Source organism: Struthio camelus, chromosome 3, assembly GCF_040807025.1.
Source record: "Struthio camelus isolate bStrCam1 chromosome 3, bStrCam1.hap1, whole genome shotgun sequence".
Lineage (NCBI taxonomy): Eukaryota > Metazoa > Chordata > Aves > Struthioniformes > Struthionidae > Struthio > Struthio camelus.
Window position 1 is genome coordinate 42,513,354 of NC_090944.1, and position 15,326 is coordinate 42,528,679.

The following is a 15,326-nucleotide window of genomic DNA, read 5'->3' on the forward strand; positions in this document are numbered from 1 at the left end:
AGCCCGTCATAACAGAAATAGATTTCTATAATTTATGTTAAGGAAAGGGCAACACTTCCTACTCCTGTACATATCCTTCATTTTTGGGGCTGGCTGCTGTCGTTAGTGTCAATAATCTGGTCTCCGCTAAAGACTTCATGTTTCAAAATACACATGTATTCTAGTCATGTTTGAGACCAGGATAAAAAACGTTGTAGTAGAATCTTTTCCCTTGGAAAATCTTAAGGAACCCAGGCCCTCGAGGTAGCGGATTGTTTGACTGTGGTTGACATGTTTCAGGTATACATATGGAAAGCCAGTCAAGGGAACTGTAACAATCGTTTGCCTTTCTGTCTCTTACTGGACAAACAAGAAAAACATAACAAAAACAATGGAGGTGAGTCTTTCTTTAACAGCTCATAGCATTGTAGAGCCTAAGGCTATGTCTGCTTTTGTAGGTTAAATATGCCTGGGACTGCTCTCAAGTGCTGAGTTCAGCTGGCGTAGGAGAGACTTGTATGAATAGTATTAAACTCTCTTATTTTCCAGAGCAAAGTGGCTGCATTCAAACTGCCTGTTGGGAATGATACTTGGCCTATGTTATGTATTGAACTGTGTGCCTAGAAGTGGTTTTGGAGAGTACTAATTGGCCCGAGTCAAAAAAGCATTCCAAAAACAATCCTAACAGTATAGGTGATAGTGTTCCAGTGCCCAGGAATGTTCCCTGGCTCTGTATATACCATTATACGCATAACCTTACATTGTAAGGCCAGAAGAGACCGTTAAAATTGTCCAGGTAGAACACTAACTTAGCAGAGACCAAAGTGTTTTGCCTACTAATTAGATAGTAATTGTTTAATAATTATTGTGCTAGAAATGAGCTAGAGCATGATGTTTGAAAAGGCGTTTGATTTAAAGACTTAAAGTGGTGATAGATTCATGGCATCCGTTTGCAGAAACAGGTCTTTTAAAAAATTTTAAATTGTCGAAGACATTTAAAAAAGCTTCAATTTTGGCTAATCAGTGTCTGTTTTTTCCTTTTGGCTGACTTTGGGTCTTCAGCAGCACTTAGCCTACAGAAGGTGTGAGCTTTGGGAATTTAGGTAGAGTTTAGCCCCCAGGGACCTGTTGATTGTATTTTCCTGTAAAGCATAGACACCAGTGCTCTGGCAGTGTAGAATTGAATAAATATATAAAAACAACAGATAACTTTATCTTTCTAAACAGTAATGAACTTCTACTGGATTTAAGAAGATTACGAAAAGCAAAAATTAAATCACTATTTTCTGGTGTTGACACTCCAGAATTTACATGGGGAGAACTGCAGAACTTAACCAGAAATAACTTGTTGTCAATAAAACGGTGTGCTTGATTTTGGTGGTTTGACAAATTTTTTTTTTTTTTTCTGCATTGCAGATAAATGGATCTGTGAATGTTACATGTAACAAACTTATGTTGCAAGACTTGAATGCTGATCACTCATGGCACCGCCATGACACTGGTTACGCAGAGCCGATAGAAATTATAGCTATAGTTACCGAGTCACTTACAGGTATGTTGCAGTATGATGTCTTCCTTGAGGAATCCAAAAAAGTAGGCCATATTGTAAGAGCTTAGTGAGCTCTTTAAATATGCAAAAAGGCTTAGAAGTGCTAGGAAAAGTATCATGTGGAAGAAACCGCTAACCTTTTGTATACAAATATATTATCTAAACTGTTACTTATCTAGATATTAGAGAGTTTAACCAGGCGTTAACTTAGCTGAATACAGTCCTATGCTAAATGATTTATTAAATAACCGAGAGGTTTGTTCAGATGGGGTCTAATGGCCAATGACTGATCGCTTTTGATGAGAAGAGCGGGCATAAAGAATTGCTAGCATTAATTTGAGTCTTACAAACTTGGGTCTGATCGTAAACTTATGTTACCTGTTTGTAAACCACATTAACAGAAGAGTTGTCTGACCACATGTCCTTTGCTGTCTTTTTCACTCTCTTTTGGAGAGGTGGATTTGCAAACTGAACCCTTCTGTGGGTTCACATAACATTTCAACTTACCTATTAGAAAAAAATCATTTGAAATTTCCACCAGTCGTAGAAACTGGGTTTCAATAGACTTTCTGTAGAAATCCCGTTACAGTGAAGTTGACTGACTTGGGATTCTTAAGTCCCTTCCTTTTGTCAGAGGCATGATATTGTGACACAGTCTGTATGGAGTAGAGTATTATGCGGTATGGTTTATCTAACATTGGTGGAGACGGTACATATACCACTTAGCTGGAATGGTGGAGAGCAGTAGGAATGGAAGCAGTGCAAAATATGATAGAATTATGTGAAGAACATAGGCAGTAAAGAATATTGTTGCTAAAGGAGTATATGTGTAAAACCGTGTTGTCTAAACACAATCAATTATCCAACAGGAATCTCCCAAAATTCAAGTACCATCATATTTCCAAAGCAAAGTGACTATTTTATTGAATTTGTGGACTACTCTAGAGTAATAAAACCTTCTCTGAACTTCATAGCTACTGTAAGTTCTTTTATTTCATTATGTTTTGTGTGTAAACAAATGGGACTTTTTTTTCCTGTGCTTTTGCTTAGATACCAAAATTTGCCTCAGATTTTTAAGTGTAATTTGTGGCTTTGATTTCAAATCACCTCTTTTTCACGATGCATTTTGGAAAATACTAAACTTTTTGACACCTGCACTAGAAAAGGATAAAATGTCAGGAAATGCTGTAGCGTTGGTAGGATCTTTCTGAATGTAGCTTGTCAGCATTCTCAAGGAAGAGAAATCTCTTCAGTTTCTAGCTACTGCTTTAGGGTTATTTTACTAAGCATTGTTGCAAAATTGAGTAAAACTCATTAAATCACATTGCTCTCAATTGAAAGTGTCTCCTTTATGCGTTCTGTTCTGTCTTTCTTGTACCAGCTATAGACCTGTCACAGAAGTATTACATGTTCTTCGTGTTGTCCTGGTCTACATTCAGTATTTCTACATTTAACGGGGGTTTTGTATTGCATCGCTGCATTTTGTTCATTTGAAAAGGGGAATAGACTTTACAACTCTTGCAGACAACCAGAGTCTTTGCTGCATAGAAATCAGATACCAAAATGATAGGCTGAACAGGCACATTCAGAGAAAATTGGCTCAAGCTATACCTTTCTGTTAGCCTGATCGTTTGGATCTTTGGTTTTGGTCCTTTTCCTTTTTCTTCCCAGCATCCCAGTTTGACTCCAGCTTTGACCTACTTTCTCCTCACCTTCCAAAGATGAGCCCGCAAGGAGCTGAGGCATTTAGCAATGCTGTATCTGTCATGGGACAAAAGAGTGTCAGTTATGCTCCCAGAGGAACATGAAGGACAGCTTCTGCTGTTACTGATAGCTGGAAGTCTGTATGTACTGTACAGGGAAAGAATAGCAAAATAACGGTAGAGTAAAGAGAGGTAATGGGGTGACAGACCTTCGGATTGAGAAAGAAAGGGGAAACATTTATTGGATGTTTACAAATGTAGCAGTCAAATTTTTGGACTGCATAATGCAAAAGGAGAATGGTTATACTGTGAGGAAGAATCTGCTTGAGTGTGGGAATAAAGGTTGATGTAACTTGTAGTGGTAATTGATAGATTTTGGAATGAAGAAGTCATGGACTGTGTTCATTTTGGGCCTGATTTCAGTCTTTTCTTTTGTAATACTTTTGAGGAAGCCAAAAAACATCTGACTGAGTTAACATGATGAAATGTTAGGCTAATGTTAGGTTGGTCGAGGCGAGAGAGAACAAGTGATAAAATTGAATATTCAAGCTGTAGGTAGTATATGCATATTTTGCCTGAGAGACAAGCATTTTTATAGGAAGAGTTGTAACTCTGGGAGAGCTTAAAGGCAGGTCACCTTTTCCATTCCATCTGCTTTGTTTTTACTTCTTTTTACTCCCTGGAGTTGTTATGGGAAGTTTTGTCCTTGGATGGCTTACCTACTTACACTGCTCTCAAGGGATTAAAAATAAAGATACTGATGCGTGAGAAATCTGAGGATGCCCTTGTTTCCTGGACATGATATCATAAGTGCGAATACATTGTTACATATTGCTTATTGCGGATTTTAGTTTTATCCTGTTTTATAGGTGTTTTCTTTCTTTTTGTTTTTAGCTAAAGGTGACACGTTCTGATAGCAACCAGCTGACAGCCGAAGAGAGACAGAATCTTGTCACAATCACTGCAGAACAGTCAGACCTGTTTTTTCACCACTCTTCACTTTCCTACCTTGAGAATGAGGCAACAGAGGAGGGAAATAAGACAGTCCGTGTCCTGAATTACACTGTCCCAGAAAGTGGAATTATTGATGTTGAGTTTCCAATTCTGGCTAATACAAAAAATCTGAGAGTTCAGGTATTGTTTGTAATGTGTTGCTTTGGAACAATGATGCACCAGACTGAGCAGTCTGTGACTGTTTTCAATGATATACTGTTCCTGCTATCTGCAACAGCTGATACAGTCACCTGTTATTATTTACCTTACTTCCTATTTGTGTTGTAAACAGAGTTGGAAACAAGGTGACAGATCTTGCGTGACACAATGTTTTAAAAATCTAAATGTCATCTAAACAATTGCACCGAGATAGGGGGTGGGGGTAAAGAAACAGATACGCGGAGCAGCAAAGTGTTTCTGTACTGCCGTTAAGGCTACAGTACCATGGTCCTTGCAGTAAAAGTAACATATATGTGAACATCTCACAGATTTTACTGTTTGCTTAAGAGCTTTGTTTTGCATTGTCTTACAGGCAGAGTTCCTCAACAGTAAGACCGACATAGGTGTTTATGATGTCTTCAGCTCACCCAGCCAGACTTATCTCCAGATTAAAACAAAGAGCCAAGATGTAGAGGTAACAGTCTGAGATGGAGCTTGCCAAGATTAGAACAGTTCAAGTTAACTCATCGTGTTCCCATACTAATCCGTATCAATCATACTATTTGCCTAGGCTGGAAAACCTTTTGAGCTGAGTATTGCAAGCAACAAGCCAGTGAAAGAGTTTCATTATCTGGTAAGTTATTGATTTTACATATGTGTACAATTCAAGATGACTTTTACCAACTTCAGAAATATTGAAGTGAATGGAATATGATTGAAAATTAGAGAAATTCAGCATTTCTTCTACGCTTTGTGGAAGAGGTGGCCTATACTCTACTTTTCTGCTAGGATGGTCTTTGTTCAAAAGACGGGCTGTTGACTGCCTAGCAAATATGCTTCTAGCACTGTGAGGAAATTCTCTCTCGGAGAAGTGTGACTCTGCCTTGGGTACTGGATTATCTCTAACTATGGATGTGTGAGGCAAGGTGGAACTGTGATAGTGGTACTGCCACCGTCTCTTACTGTACAGAGAGCCTGATGGGATGGGGAAGGGGGCAGAAGAGGCTGTGAGCAGCCCAAGCTGGGGTTTGCCGGCATGTTCTGAGGGTGGCAGATGGACGCAGAGGGCTGGTGGAGCCTCCCTGCACATTCAGGGACTGACAGGGCTGAGTCTGTGCTGTAAACACAGGATAAGGAGACGACCTACCTGCTGAGAAAACAACTAGTCCAGTGGGCAGAGTTGCAATGTTAAGGGGTCTGCATTTTGTATGCAGTAGGGAGCATTTTTTAATAAATGGCTTAGGTAATGATGGTGATCTTCTCATTCGTTCTGCTGAACTGTATCTTATAGCATCTGAATCGGAGGGTTTATTATACCATTGCCAGTTTCTCATCCCATCCTTAATAAGCATGTGTGTCTTGTCGACAGTCTAAATCGTAATGATCATGATAATTGCAATTACTTTTTATCTAATAGTAAGCTGAGTAAGCAAAACCTTAGAACAATATAGCATGAGGGCATCCATGTGTATTTTCTAAAGCAGAAAAACTCTCTAGATTTGTCTAGAAGATCTAGCAGATTTTAAAAAATGAAGTTTGGAGGCATACCTTTTATTTTAGAAATGACATGAGCATCTGGTTCATTCTTCTTTGGTTGTCTGAAGTGAGAGATTTGCAGCTTTCTTAGCTCTGAATTGAAGACAATTTTGAGGCATCCACAAAATCATTTTCCCTACCAAGTTAAATGATTAAATGGTTTAAATTAAATGGTTTCTTTGGAAAATGCTGGTCAAAAATATGGGAAGTTGCAACCCTCTCCCACATGCCAGTGTGTTTATGTGTTTATATATCTGTATATGTATATATTTGTGAATTTGTAATTTCTACCATGTTACTATACACATTTCTGTTAACCTAGATGTTATAAAGAAACAGTGCCCTTTCCATATCTTTTATTGTTTGATTCAAATAATTCCTTTCTCAGTTAATTAGATTTTAGTTATTTGCTCTCTCTCTATAAATATATGGAGCTAAACATTGGAGGTAATAAGCAGCTGTGTAAGCTAAAGAAATTCTGGCAGAACATGTAAGCATAAGCTGGCCGTGTAGTTTTTAAGCCACTGAAGGAAAGAGGTTACAATCAAGCTGACTGGTGAAAAAGTCAGTTTGGAAAGTTAAGGGAAACAATTATGTGCCTGCAATCAGAGACAGAGAACTGCCGTCCCTGGCTCTCTTCATTGCTAAGTGGTATGGTCTAATAGGAACAGATTTAGAGTGAAAAAGTTGGAAGTCTTCACTGCAGGTGTTTTGAGGGAGCTTCACACTAGCTCTAATCTGAGCTGGTAAATCAGATGTCTGTTATTAGCTGGAGCACATTAGTGGACCCAGTTCACACTCTCCATGATGTGAACAGAAGTGTGATAAGTAGGGATGGCTGGGAGATTTGCTTCGAAATTGTATTTCTGATCCAAACTCAAACGCTACTGTAGATGAACCACATGACCCAGCCATTTTATTCTTGCATTTCTGTATTCTCATAGCACATGTTGTACCATGCACTCATCCTTGTAGTTCTTCACTTGTCCACAGTGATGTGGGAATTAAAGCATGGAAAATACCTATTTCTAGTATTTAAATATTACTTTCTGCCTCTGTTTGATACCTGGTCTCATAGATCTAACGCACCAGTTTTTCAAAAAAGTTACAGCTGTATGGCTTTTCTTTTAACACCTGTTTGTAGAAGGAGTTGCAATGCTTATGACATATTGAGTTACCAATAGATTCCGTGATTCATTTTTCCTTTTCAGGTGATATCTAAGGAACAAATCATGGCTTTTGGCACAAAAGTTTCTACAACGTTCACTTTAACAGCAGAAAATTCCTGGGCTCCTTTGGCATCCATACTTGTATTCTATGTTGATGAGCTTGGAGTAGTTGTAAATGATGCTCTAACTATCCCGGTTCAGCCGATTTTGGACAAGGTAATTATATTGAACTCGAGTCTGAGATCATGTTCTCGTGTGTTTCTTGCATGCTAAGCAGTACTTTGGAACATAGGGTTGTAAATACAAAATCTTTCTCATTGTGGATCTAATCTGAGGTTTGTGTAAGTCCATGGAAAGATTTTTGATAATACAAGTACAGTTAGGGTTCAGCTATAAATGTAGGGCTATTTCATATCTGAAAGAAATTCCTACTAGACCTAGGTGCTACACATAAACAGATAAACAATGTCTGCCCATGTTTGTCATGGTTTGGTCAATTACTAAGCCAAAGACTGCTCTAGCTAATGCAGTGGGAAGGTATTTACAAGTACTTAAGTAGGGAACTGTGAAGTTTAAGAAGACCTCACTCTAATCAGATAGTGATCATGTGGTATGAGGTTTGGCCCAAGAGAGCCCAAAACGGAGCAGAACGGGCGTTTTCTGCTCGGTCTTTCTGAGGAGGCTTTGCAAAAGGACCTTCTTTCAGTAAGCCCTGAGTTCTCCTGGCTTTCCTTATGGAAGCACAGAGGCAGCTTTTTTGGCTGTGTGGTCAGTGAACATGACCAATATTTCATGTGACCATGAGTACTTTAACTCGACAAAGCTTGACAAGGAGTGGGAAAACTACTATGACAGTAGTTATTTGATTTCCTGGTTTACTTATCAGGATGAGATTTGATCCTTTATGCAGAAAAAGGACTCACTTTGACTTTTTACAGATGCGACCACCCAAAGACTCATGATGGGTTCAGATTCTGCTTCTTCCGTGGAAGCTTAATGGATTTCTTTTAGAACCAGACATCAGTGGAGAGGCTCTTTGTCTTGTTCCTGCGTGCAAAATGGTTATCTGTTCTCCATTCTTTTCATAATTTATGCATTCTCAGGATATGATTGTTGCTATCACAGGATAAGGAAGTGGAGAGGCAGTATGATCAGAGAGCTGCAGTGACACTTTTGGTGGTTATTTACCAGTGTCTGAAGAATCTAAATAAACAAGAAAGAAAGAAGATAATTTAGTATCAACATAGGAGTTTTAGGGTAGAGACCGAAAGATGCTTGTAATGACAAAGCATAACAGTTTGATTCAGCCTTCTGGAAACAAGTAGAAATCTTTCTGCTGATTGCAGTGTTCATAATTCAGATTACAGTATACTTTATCACTAAGTGATAAGGTCTGATCTTGAAAATACCAGTTTGATTAAATGTAGTTTATAGGTGAAAAACACCATCCTAGTTTTCATACAGAGAAGATGGAAAATTGAAAGGATAAATTATAGGAGTTAAATATCAGCCTTGATGTATTTGCTCTGGAGACTAGATAATGAAAAAATGTGAGATGAGGAAAGAACTGTTCTCAAAGACTGGAAAATGTCAAAGTATGTCAATTTCTCCTTTTGAAGGTTAGCCGCATTTAATACAATGGTAACTTAATTTCTATAATTTGTAGTCTTGCCTGGCATTTCATTTCTGTAAATGAGTTGGTAAAATGAAATATACAGAGCTGCAGTGTCCCAGTGTCTTTCACCCTGAACCAAACCTTTTCATTGCATGTCTGATCTCCTATTTACGGTGAAGTACATGGTGCTAATCCTATTTATGGTGCCAATAATTAGTGTGTTTGCTGTTGCTCTAGAATTTTCACTCTGAATGTGTAGGGAAGAAAAATGAAACCCTTAAATGGATTTGTCGGGGGAAGGATAAAACTGAGTTTTAGATTGAGACACCTAAATATGTGTGTTTACGTGTAAGGACCTAAACATTCAGTTGCTGAAGCATAGGCATCGAATGTCCTCTGAGATGCCACAGGGTATTCAAAATATCCTCATGGGACCAGTAGATGTTTCGTAGGTCCTGTGGGAGACCTATGGCCTTCTGGAGAGGGAGCTGAGGGTCAGCCAGCATACTATGGGGCTTCTCAAATGGTTCCAGATGCCTTCAGGTGGCTGAGTCTCATCTCTGATGTCTGTGTGAGAGCTATGTGCCTAAACTCCCTTTGTGGAGGTTCAGGGGCCCAAACAGAAGAGTCTAGTGTGGTTTTAAGAATATTCTGCCCGGACTCCAACACCGGCTCCAGAGGCGTAAGTTCTGTGTCCTGTCTGGCAGCACCACTTTAGAAGTCTTGGATAGCTTTGAAGATCTCAAATGCCAGTGTTTATGTACCTGAATCCCAATACAGTCAGTAAAACCTGTAGAACTATCTTCTTCTCCACCATTTGGACTTCTGCTTCATGGTGAGCTGAACTGCTGTCTAGTCTCCATTCTGTCTTTTGAATCTGTTGTGTGTGATGGGACCTTTAACACTGAGCTGAGGTGTAGATGGCTAAGTGCAGGTGTCTTTAGTATGGAACTGGATACCGTCTCAAGACTGCAAGACTGCATTTTTTTTTTTTTTGATTAAGAGAAGAGTAAAAGTGTTCATCTTAAACAGAAATTCTGTATAGTCATTTGACACAGTAGGGAGGAAAAGCATTAGTTGGAATCTTTGAGGGCTGGAGGTTTTCCCCAAAATGTCTTTCCTAAAATATGGTACGTGCTCTCTTCTGCACTGATCAACAGAGAAAGCATTTCTTTTACTGGCATTAGCTGTAGAAAGTGGCGTATACTTGTGGCTGAAGAGGTTGCTGGTTCTGCTCTAAGTGTTGGTTGAAATGACTGTGGATGCTGATGCTGACGTCCCAGCAATCTAAGGAAATGAACAAGACAGCAAAAGGACTGTTGTGTTTTCCCAGGGGTCCTAGGAAATGCCATGCTTGCTTGTAAATCCAGAGTCTTAATTAGAGCTGGTTAAGTTAAAAAAGTTTCCTCGGAGTTGTTAGCTGACTGTAAATATCACTGTATAATTTAAAGCAATACCATTTTCTACTTTTTTTCTAGATTAAAGTCTCCTGGAGCAAAGATAAGGTCAAACCATCTGAGAAAGTCTCCCTTAAAATCAGTACAACGGAACCAAGATCAGTAATTGGACTTGCAGTTGTTGATAAAAGTACAAAGCTTCTAGGAGAAAGTAGTGACATAACAGAAGACTCTGTAAGAAAATGGGAAAAAAATGATTTCAATATTGTGTGTATGAAAGATGTATGTTTATGAAAATACTACCATGTGGATGCTGAATGAGTGATATTCTTTCAAGATGATTTTTAGTCCTTAATTGTAAAAATAGATATATTTTTTTTCTGCAAGTAGTTTATCAGAATGAGTGGAAAAGGCTGTAAGGCTTTCAAGGTAGTAGGCCCGATATTTTTAATTCCAATTAATACTTCATTGTTTTTCCATTCATTTATTCAACGGATTGCTCAGTTTCCAGTTTCTCAGTTTCTTCTTTCAAGAAATAAAAAAAGTCAGGAAAACTCCCTAGTGATTTGTGCTTTATGCTCTTTAAAATCCATAATATAAAATAATTCAAAGAACTGTATATTTTTGAGAATAAAATAAATGATCTTTTTGTATTCCCTTTGTTGCAGGAGCTCTAATGCACCAACAAGTAAAAAGATATGACGATATACATCATTCCTAAAGTGCCTAGATGACCTATTAGCTTAAGTGCCATAGAATATCAGTGGACTGTAGGCTCCTGTTTTAGTCTTTTGTAGTCCTAGTCACACTCCCATTAATCATGAAACCATTACAGCCTAATCCCATTCATCCTGTCACAGATTTTCTTTTCTCTGTTACATCAGAGTTACAGAGATGCTTCCTGAGGTACAGCTCTATAAAATTAGCATCTGTAACAGTAAAAGTTCTGAAAAATGTGAGTAAGCATTCTCTCTTCGGATGGTTTTGTTTCTCTCGTCTTAGGTATTCCATGAACTCCATTTATACAACACAGCACAGTACTTTCCCCTGGTCAGGGGTTCTTTTAGTGTCTTTCAGGTACGCTTTTATTTTTCATTTTTTAATTACAAGCTGAGTTTTTTACTGCTTGGTGATATGCACATCACTTCCTAGAAGAAAAGGATGTTTTTTAAAGTTTGGGACTGTAGACAATGTATTGTTTTCAGGGTTTATATTGGTTTTGAATTATGAAATTTGTCAGCATGTAAATATATTCCAAATGCAGAGAAATGTGTCTGTATTTTCAGAAATGCAAATTGCTTTGTACTTGATAGCACATTCTCTTTTAAAAATTTTCTAACATTAAGGAAATATTCAGATTTAGAATTTCCTTAAGGTTTATAACTGCTCTATTATGGAGACTTTATTTTCTTAAAACGAAAAAAAAAGAAAAAGAAAATAGATAAGCAGTGCTGATGTCCTGAATGTCCTGTTTTGAGATGTACTGTATAAATTTTATCCAGAAATGCAGCCTTTGGGTATCAACTGATGCAGTTCTTGAGGAGGATAAAGAACATTTACTTTGTAAGTAATAAAAATAAATGTAGCCAAATCTAATTTACTGGGTGGGGAAGGGATGTCTATGGGTTAGGCCCCCTATTAGCAGTTCTTACTGTAGTACATGCAGGCTGCGTTCAGCCTTGCAAACCATTGTCATTTTCAAGATTCAAGACATGCAACACTCTCAGTATTTTAAAAACTTCCTTTTTTCTGTTGTCCTGAGTGTCAGTACCCATTAAGGGCTTGAGGGTGAATGGGTTTCCATTCAGGTCCGTTTGATATATGGGGCAGTGGTTTGTCACTTGAATATGTGCAGCCATACCGTATCAGTTTCATGAGTACTCCAGAGAGGCTTTGTAGGAACTTGAGGCTTTAGGTTCTTGCGAAACTTCTTAGTTCATAATGTCACAGAGTACTGTCATCCCAGGTATTGCAAAGCTATAGATTATGCCCCAAACATGGTATTTCTCTGATTTTTTTTTTTAAACTATTTTTTTTTGTTTTTTGGTAGATAGGACAATAATTTTTATTTTGTAGATGGTGGAATGATACCCATAGAGGACGATTTTCGTGATGATGTGGTGGTAACTAGAGAAGGATCTCCTGATTTCAGCACTCCTTATGTGAGGACACATTTTCCAGAGACTTGGCTTTGGATTGACACCAATACTAGGTATAAGATTAGAAGCAAATGGAAATGATTTATGCTTGCCTCCATTAATATTTTGTAAATGTTAGTAGTACTATTCTGCGCTGATGAACTCTGCTTTAAAATGTAGTATTATTTATATTATACTACCACCTAGAGGCCACAAATGGGATTGAAGGCCCACCAAATTTGTCATTTTATGACTGCACAAAAAGGGACAATGCTTGACTGAAGGGCTTGCAGTTTCAATAGACACTAGATAAAAGTGCTGGAGACGAAAGAAACGATCTTCCTTTTACAGATAGGGAACAAAGTCATAGGGAGACGCAGTGTTTTTTCTCTAGAGTACATGAGAAGTTTGTAGTTAGTCCAGAAAGTGAATTCTATTCTTGTCTGCGCCTAATTTAGGGAGCAGTTCAAACTGTCAAATGGATGGTGCAATTGGAGCTGTGTTGTGAAGGAAAATGTTTGTATTCATCCGTTGCTGAGGAGTTAGGGAAACTGCTGTCATCTGGGATTGTTTTATAGGATCTATAGAAATTGATTAAATGTAATGAAAAGTAGTTATATGTGATTACATTCAATTTATTTAATTTGAACTAATTTGAATGTAATTTTAATTATTTTGATCGCATCACAAATATTTTTAAGTAGTTAGGAAAAGAAGAAAACAATGCTCAGCAGCTTTTCCTGCCAAGAGTTTGGACTTCATTTTTTGACGTATTTTAAACATTTTTTTTCACTTGCTGGTGTCTGTAAATGGATGCTTTTGAAAATCTGTTTGTCCTTCTGCTGTCAGATCTGACACAGATACTTCGATGGAAGTTACTGTACCTGATACCATCACATCCTGGGTAGCCAGTGCTTTTGTGATTTCTGAAAACAGTGGGCTTGGAATGACAACCACTCCAGCTGAGGTAACATACGATTAGACAGTTCTACTTTAAACTTCTGGTAAAACTGTAGTCTAACATTTGAAGGTGTATTTTAGGTCTAACAGTGGCTGCCTCCTTATACTAATGAAGCGATTGAGACGTTAATTTCATTCAGGCTGTAAAGAAAACACCCCAGTCTGCTGTGGTACTATATGTGCTTCCCCTTCATGGACTGATCTTTATAGCCCAGATATTGCACAGATACTTGGGTGCATACTTTTGTTAAAGTGGTTGTACTTTCAGGATGTGGCCACATCAGAGTGGAAAGGGGGAATAACTGTTAGAGGATAGCGTATTTTCCTAATTTGTTTCTGCCAGAAAGGCTTTGTATGAGTTGGATAGTGCACGCGGGGAGAGCGCACCAACTAGCTGGGAAGAGGTGGCTGGGACAGAGGCATGTTGTCTGCTGAAAAGGTCATGCCACTGTGTTGCTATTCTAAAACTTACCCTAGGAGGAAGGACAGCAGAATTGCTTAAAGGTTGAATTCTGGCCTTGTGTTCATTTGTTCATCAAAAACAGTCTTAGAGTAAACTTGAACAGCAATCTGAGTAGCAGAGTGGACACTGAGATCCAGTGGTGGCACGAGGTGCCTCTAGCTGCCAAGTGCCTGCCTCCTGTAGCTTCTTTACGCTTCCAAATGTGCAAAGAGAGTGTAGCAATTTGTAGACTTTTTCTTTATTCATAGGGAAAACTACCTTCAGAGAATTATTCAATCATCTGTTTAAAATAGGAAACACTTTCTCAGGGCTCATTTAATTTGTATTTTAGATACATTGAATGATCCTCTGAAGATTGCTATCTCCTTCCATTCATTATGTAAAGATTCTACAGAAGCGACATTCCTAACTGAGACAACTTCAGTTAAGTGTCTGAAGTTAGATGGGGTGAAACTATACAGTACTGGGTCGCAGATTACCAACTTGATGCCAGGACTAATCAAAGCATAGCTTAGAGACGGTCCTTTACCCGTTAAAGTTCTCATGCCCTCAGATTCTTGGGGAGGGGCAACTTTTGGAATCCAAACCCAGATTTAGATCCAAATTTCATAGTTGGCTGCTACACCAGACACAGAACATGTGCTTTGAACATCATGATCATGACTCCACCACAAAATTTGGAACGTGATCTGGTTTTTGCGGTAAGGCTCCTTTGAGACTGGAATCATGATTTTTGTTTCTTTCGCGTAGTTTGGCAGTGATAGGACAAAAAAAGGAGTAGTTTTCTGATTCAGACTGTATGAAAATATATACTTGGCCCCTCATACTCTAATTTGAGTAGGCTGCAAGTAGAGCAGATGTTGAGGTTATTCCTTAACTGTAATCACCCTCATGCACTGTTCAGTACATCACCCACACTGGGCTGTTTAGATTGTGCTGAGTTCCATATGGCTGAAACATGTTAATCAGTACCATACAGAAAAGCAAATAAAAGAAATGCATGAAAATTGTGATGGAGAAATAAATATGTGACATCTGCATGTTTAATGTCATTTACTGCTTTGTATCTCGTTTTTACATGATTTCTACTATAGGGAGTGTCAGTACTTTTACCCTATATTGTATTTTATTCTAATATACTGGGATATTCCTGAATGTAAAACTTTAGTATTGCAAGAAGTTTAGAGAGAAGGAAAGCAAAAAAAGGCAGAAAATAGGTACGTAGAGAAAATGTTAAGTAAGAACTAACCAGAAAATCTCCACCAAAACTTCTTTAATGGGAAAAAGACATTTTTGACTAACTGAAAGCTTGAGAAAACTCAACCCAAAGTTTAGCTAGAGTTTTGAAAAGAAAATTTTGGAGTATTTGATAGCTAGAAATAAATCTGAGGGGTTTTTTGGAGCTGAAACGTGGAACATATAGAAGGATTTTTAAAATGAAAATAAAATTAAAACCATTTTTAGTTGACATTTCACTAATAAAAGATAATCATGCCTCCACCATCCTTATTGTACAGATGTTCAGAAACAGTGTAATTTTGATTCCATTCAGATTGAGGAGAGCTTACCGCTGACTTTTTAGAACTAAGACTTCATCCAAAAGCCTCTGTTTGCAGATAAAAGTAACTGCTTGCTGGCGAACTTCTTCAGTTTTTCTTTCAATTA

General features: G+C 38.1%; 1 protein-coding gene across 1 annotated transcript in view; it reads left to right on the forward strand.

Annotated features, from left to right (window-relative positions):
- Nucleotides 1-15,326, forward strand: part of CD109 (CD109 molecule) — an 89,028-nt gene that overhangs the window by 36,931 nt on the left and 36,771 nt on the right. The window contains exons 8-19 of the mRNA XM_068937561.1: nucleotides 280-376; nucleotides 1,396-1,531; nucleotides 2,398-2,507; nucleotides 4,126-4,365; nucleotides 4,757-4,858; nucleotides 4,955-5,017; nucleotides 7,131-7,304; nucleotides 10,182-10,334; nucleotides 11,103-11,177; nucleotides 11,603-11,663; nucleotides 12,177-12,312; nucleotides 13,088-13,205. Of these exons, the coding sequence (XP_068793662.1) occupies nucleotides 280-376; nucleotides 1,396-1,531; nucleotides 2,398-2,507; nucleotides 4,126-4,365; nucleotides 4,757-4,858; nucleotides 4,955-5,017; nucleotides 7,131-7,304; nucleotides 10,182-10,334; nucleotides 11,103-11,177; nucleotides 11,603-11,663; nucleotides 12,177-12,312; nucleotides 13,088-13,205 (1,465 nt within the window). The remainder of the gene's footprint in view (nucleotides 1-279; nucleotides 377-1,395; nucleotides 1,532-2,397; nucleotides 2,508-4,125; nucleotides 4,366-4,756; nucleotides 4,859-4,954; nucleotides 5,018-7,130; nucleotides 7,305-10,181; nucleotides 10,335-11,102; nucleotides 11,178-11,602; nucleotides 11,664-12,176; nucleotides 12,313-13,087; nucleotides 13,206-15,326) is intronic.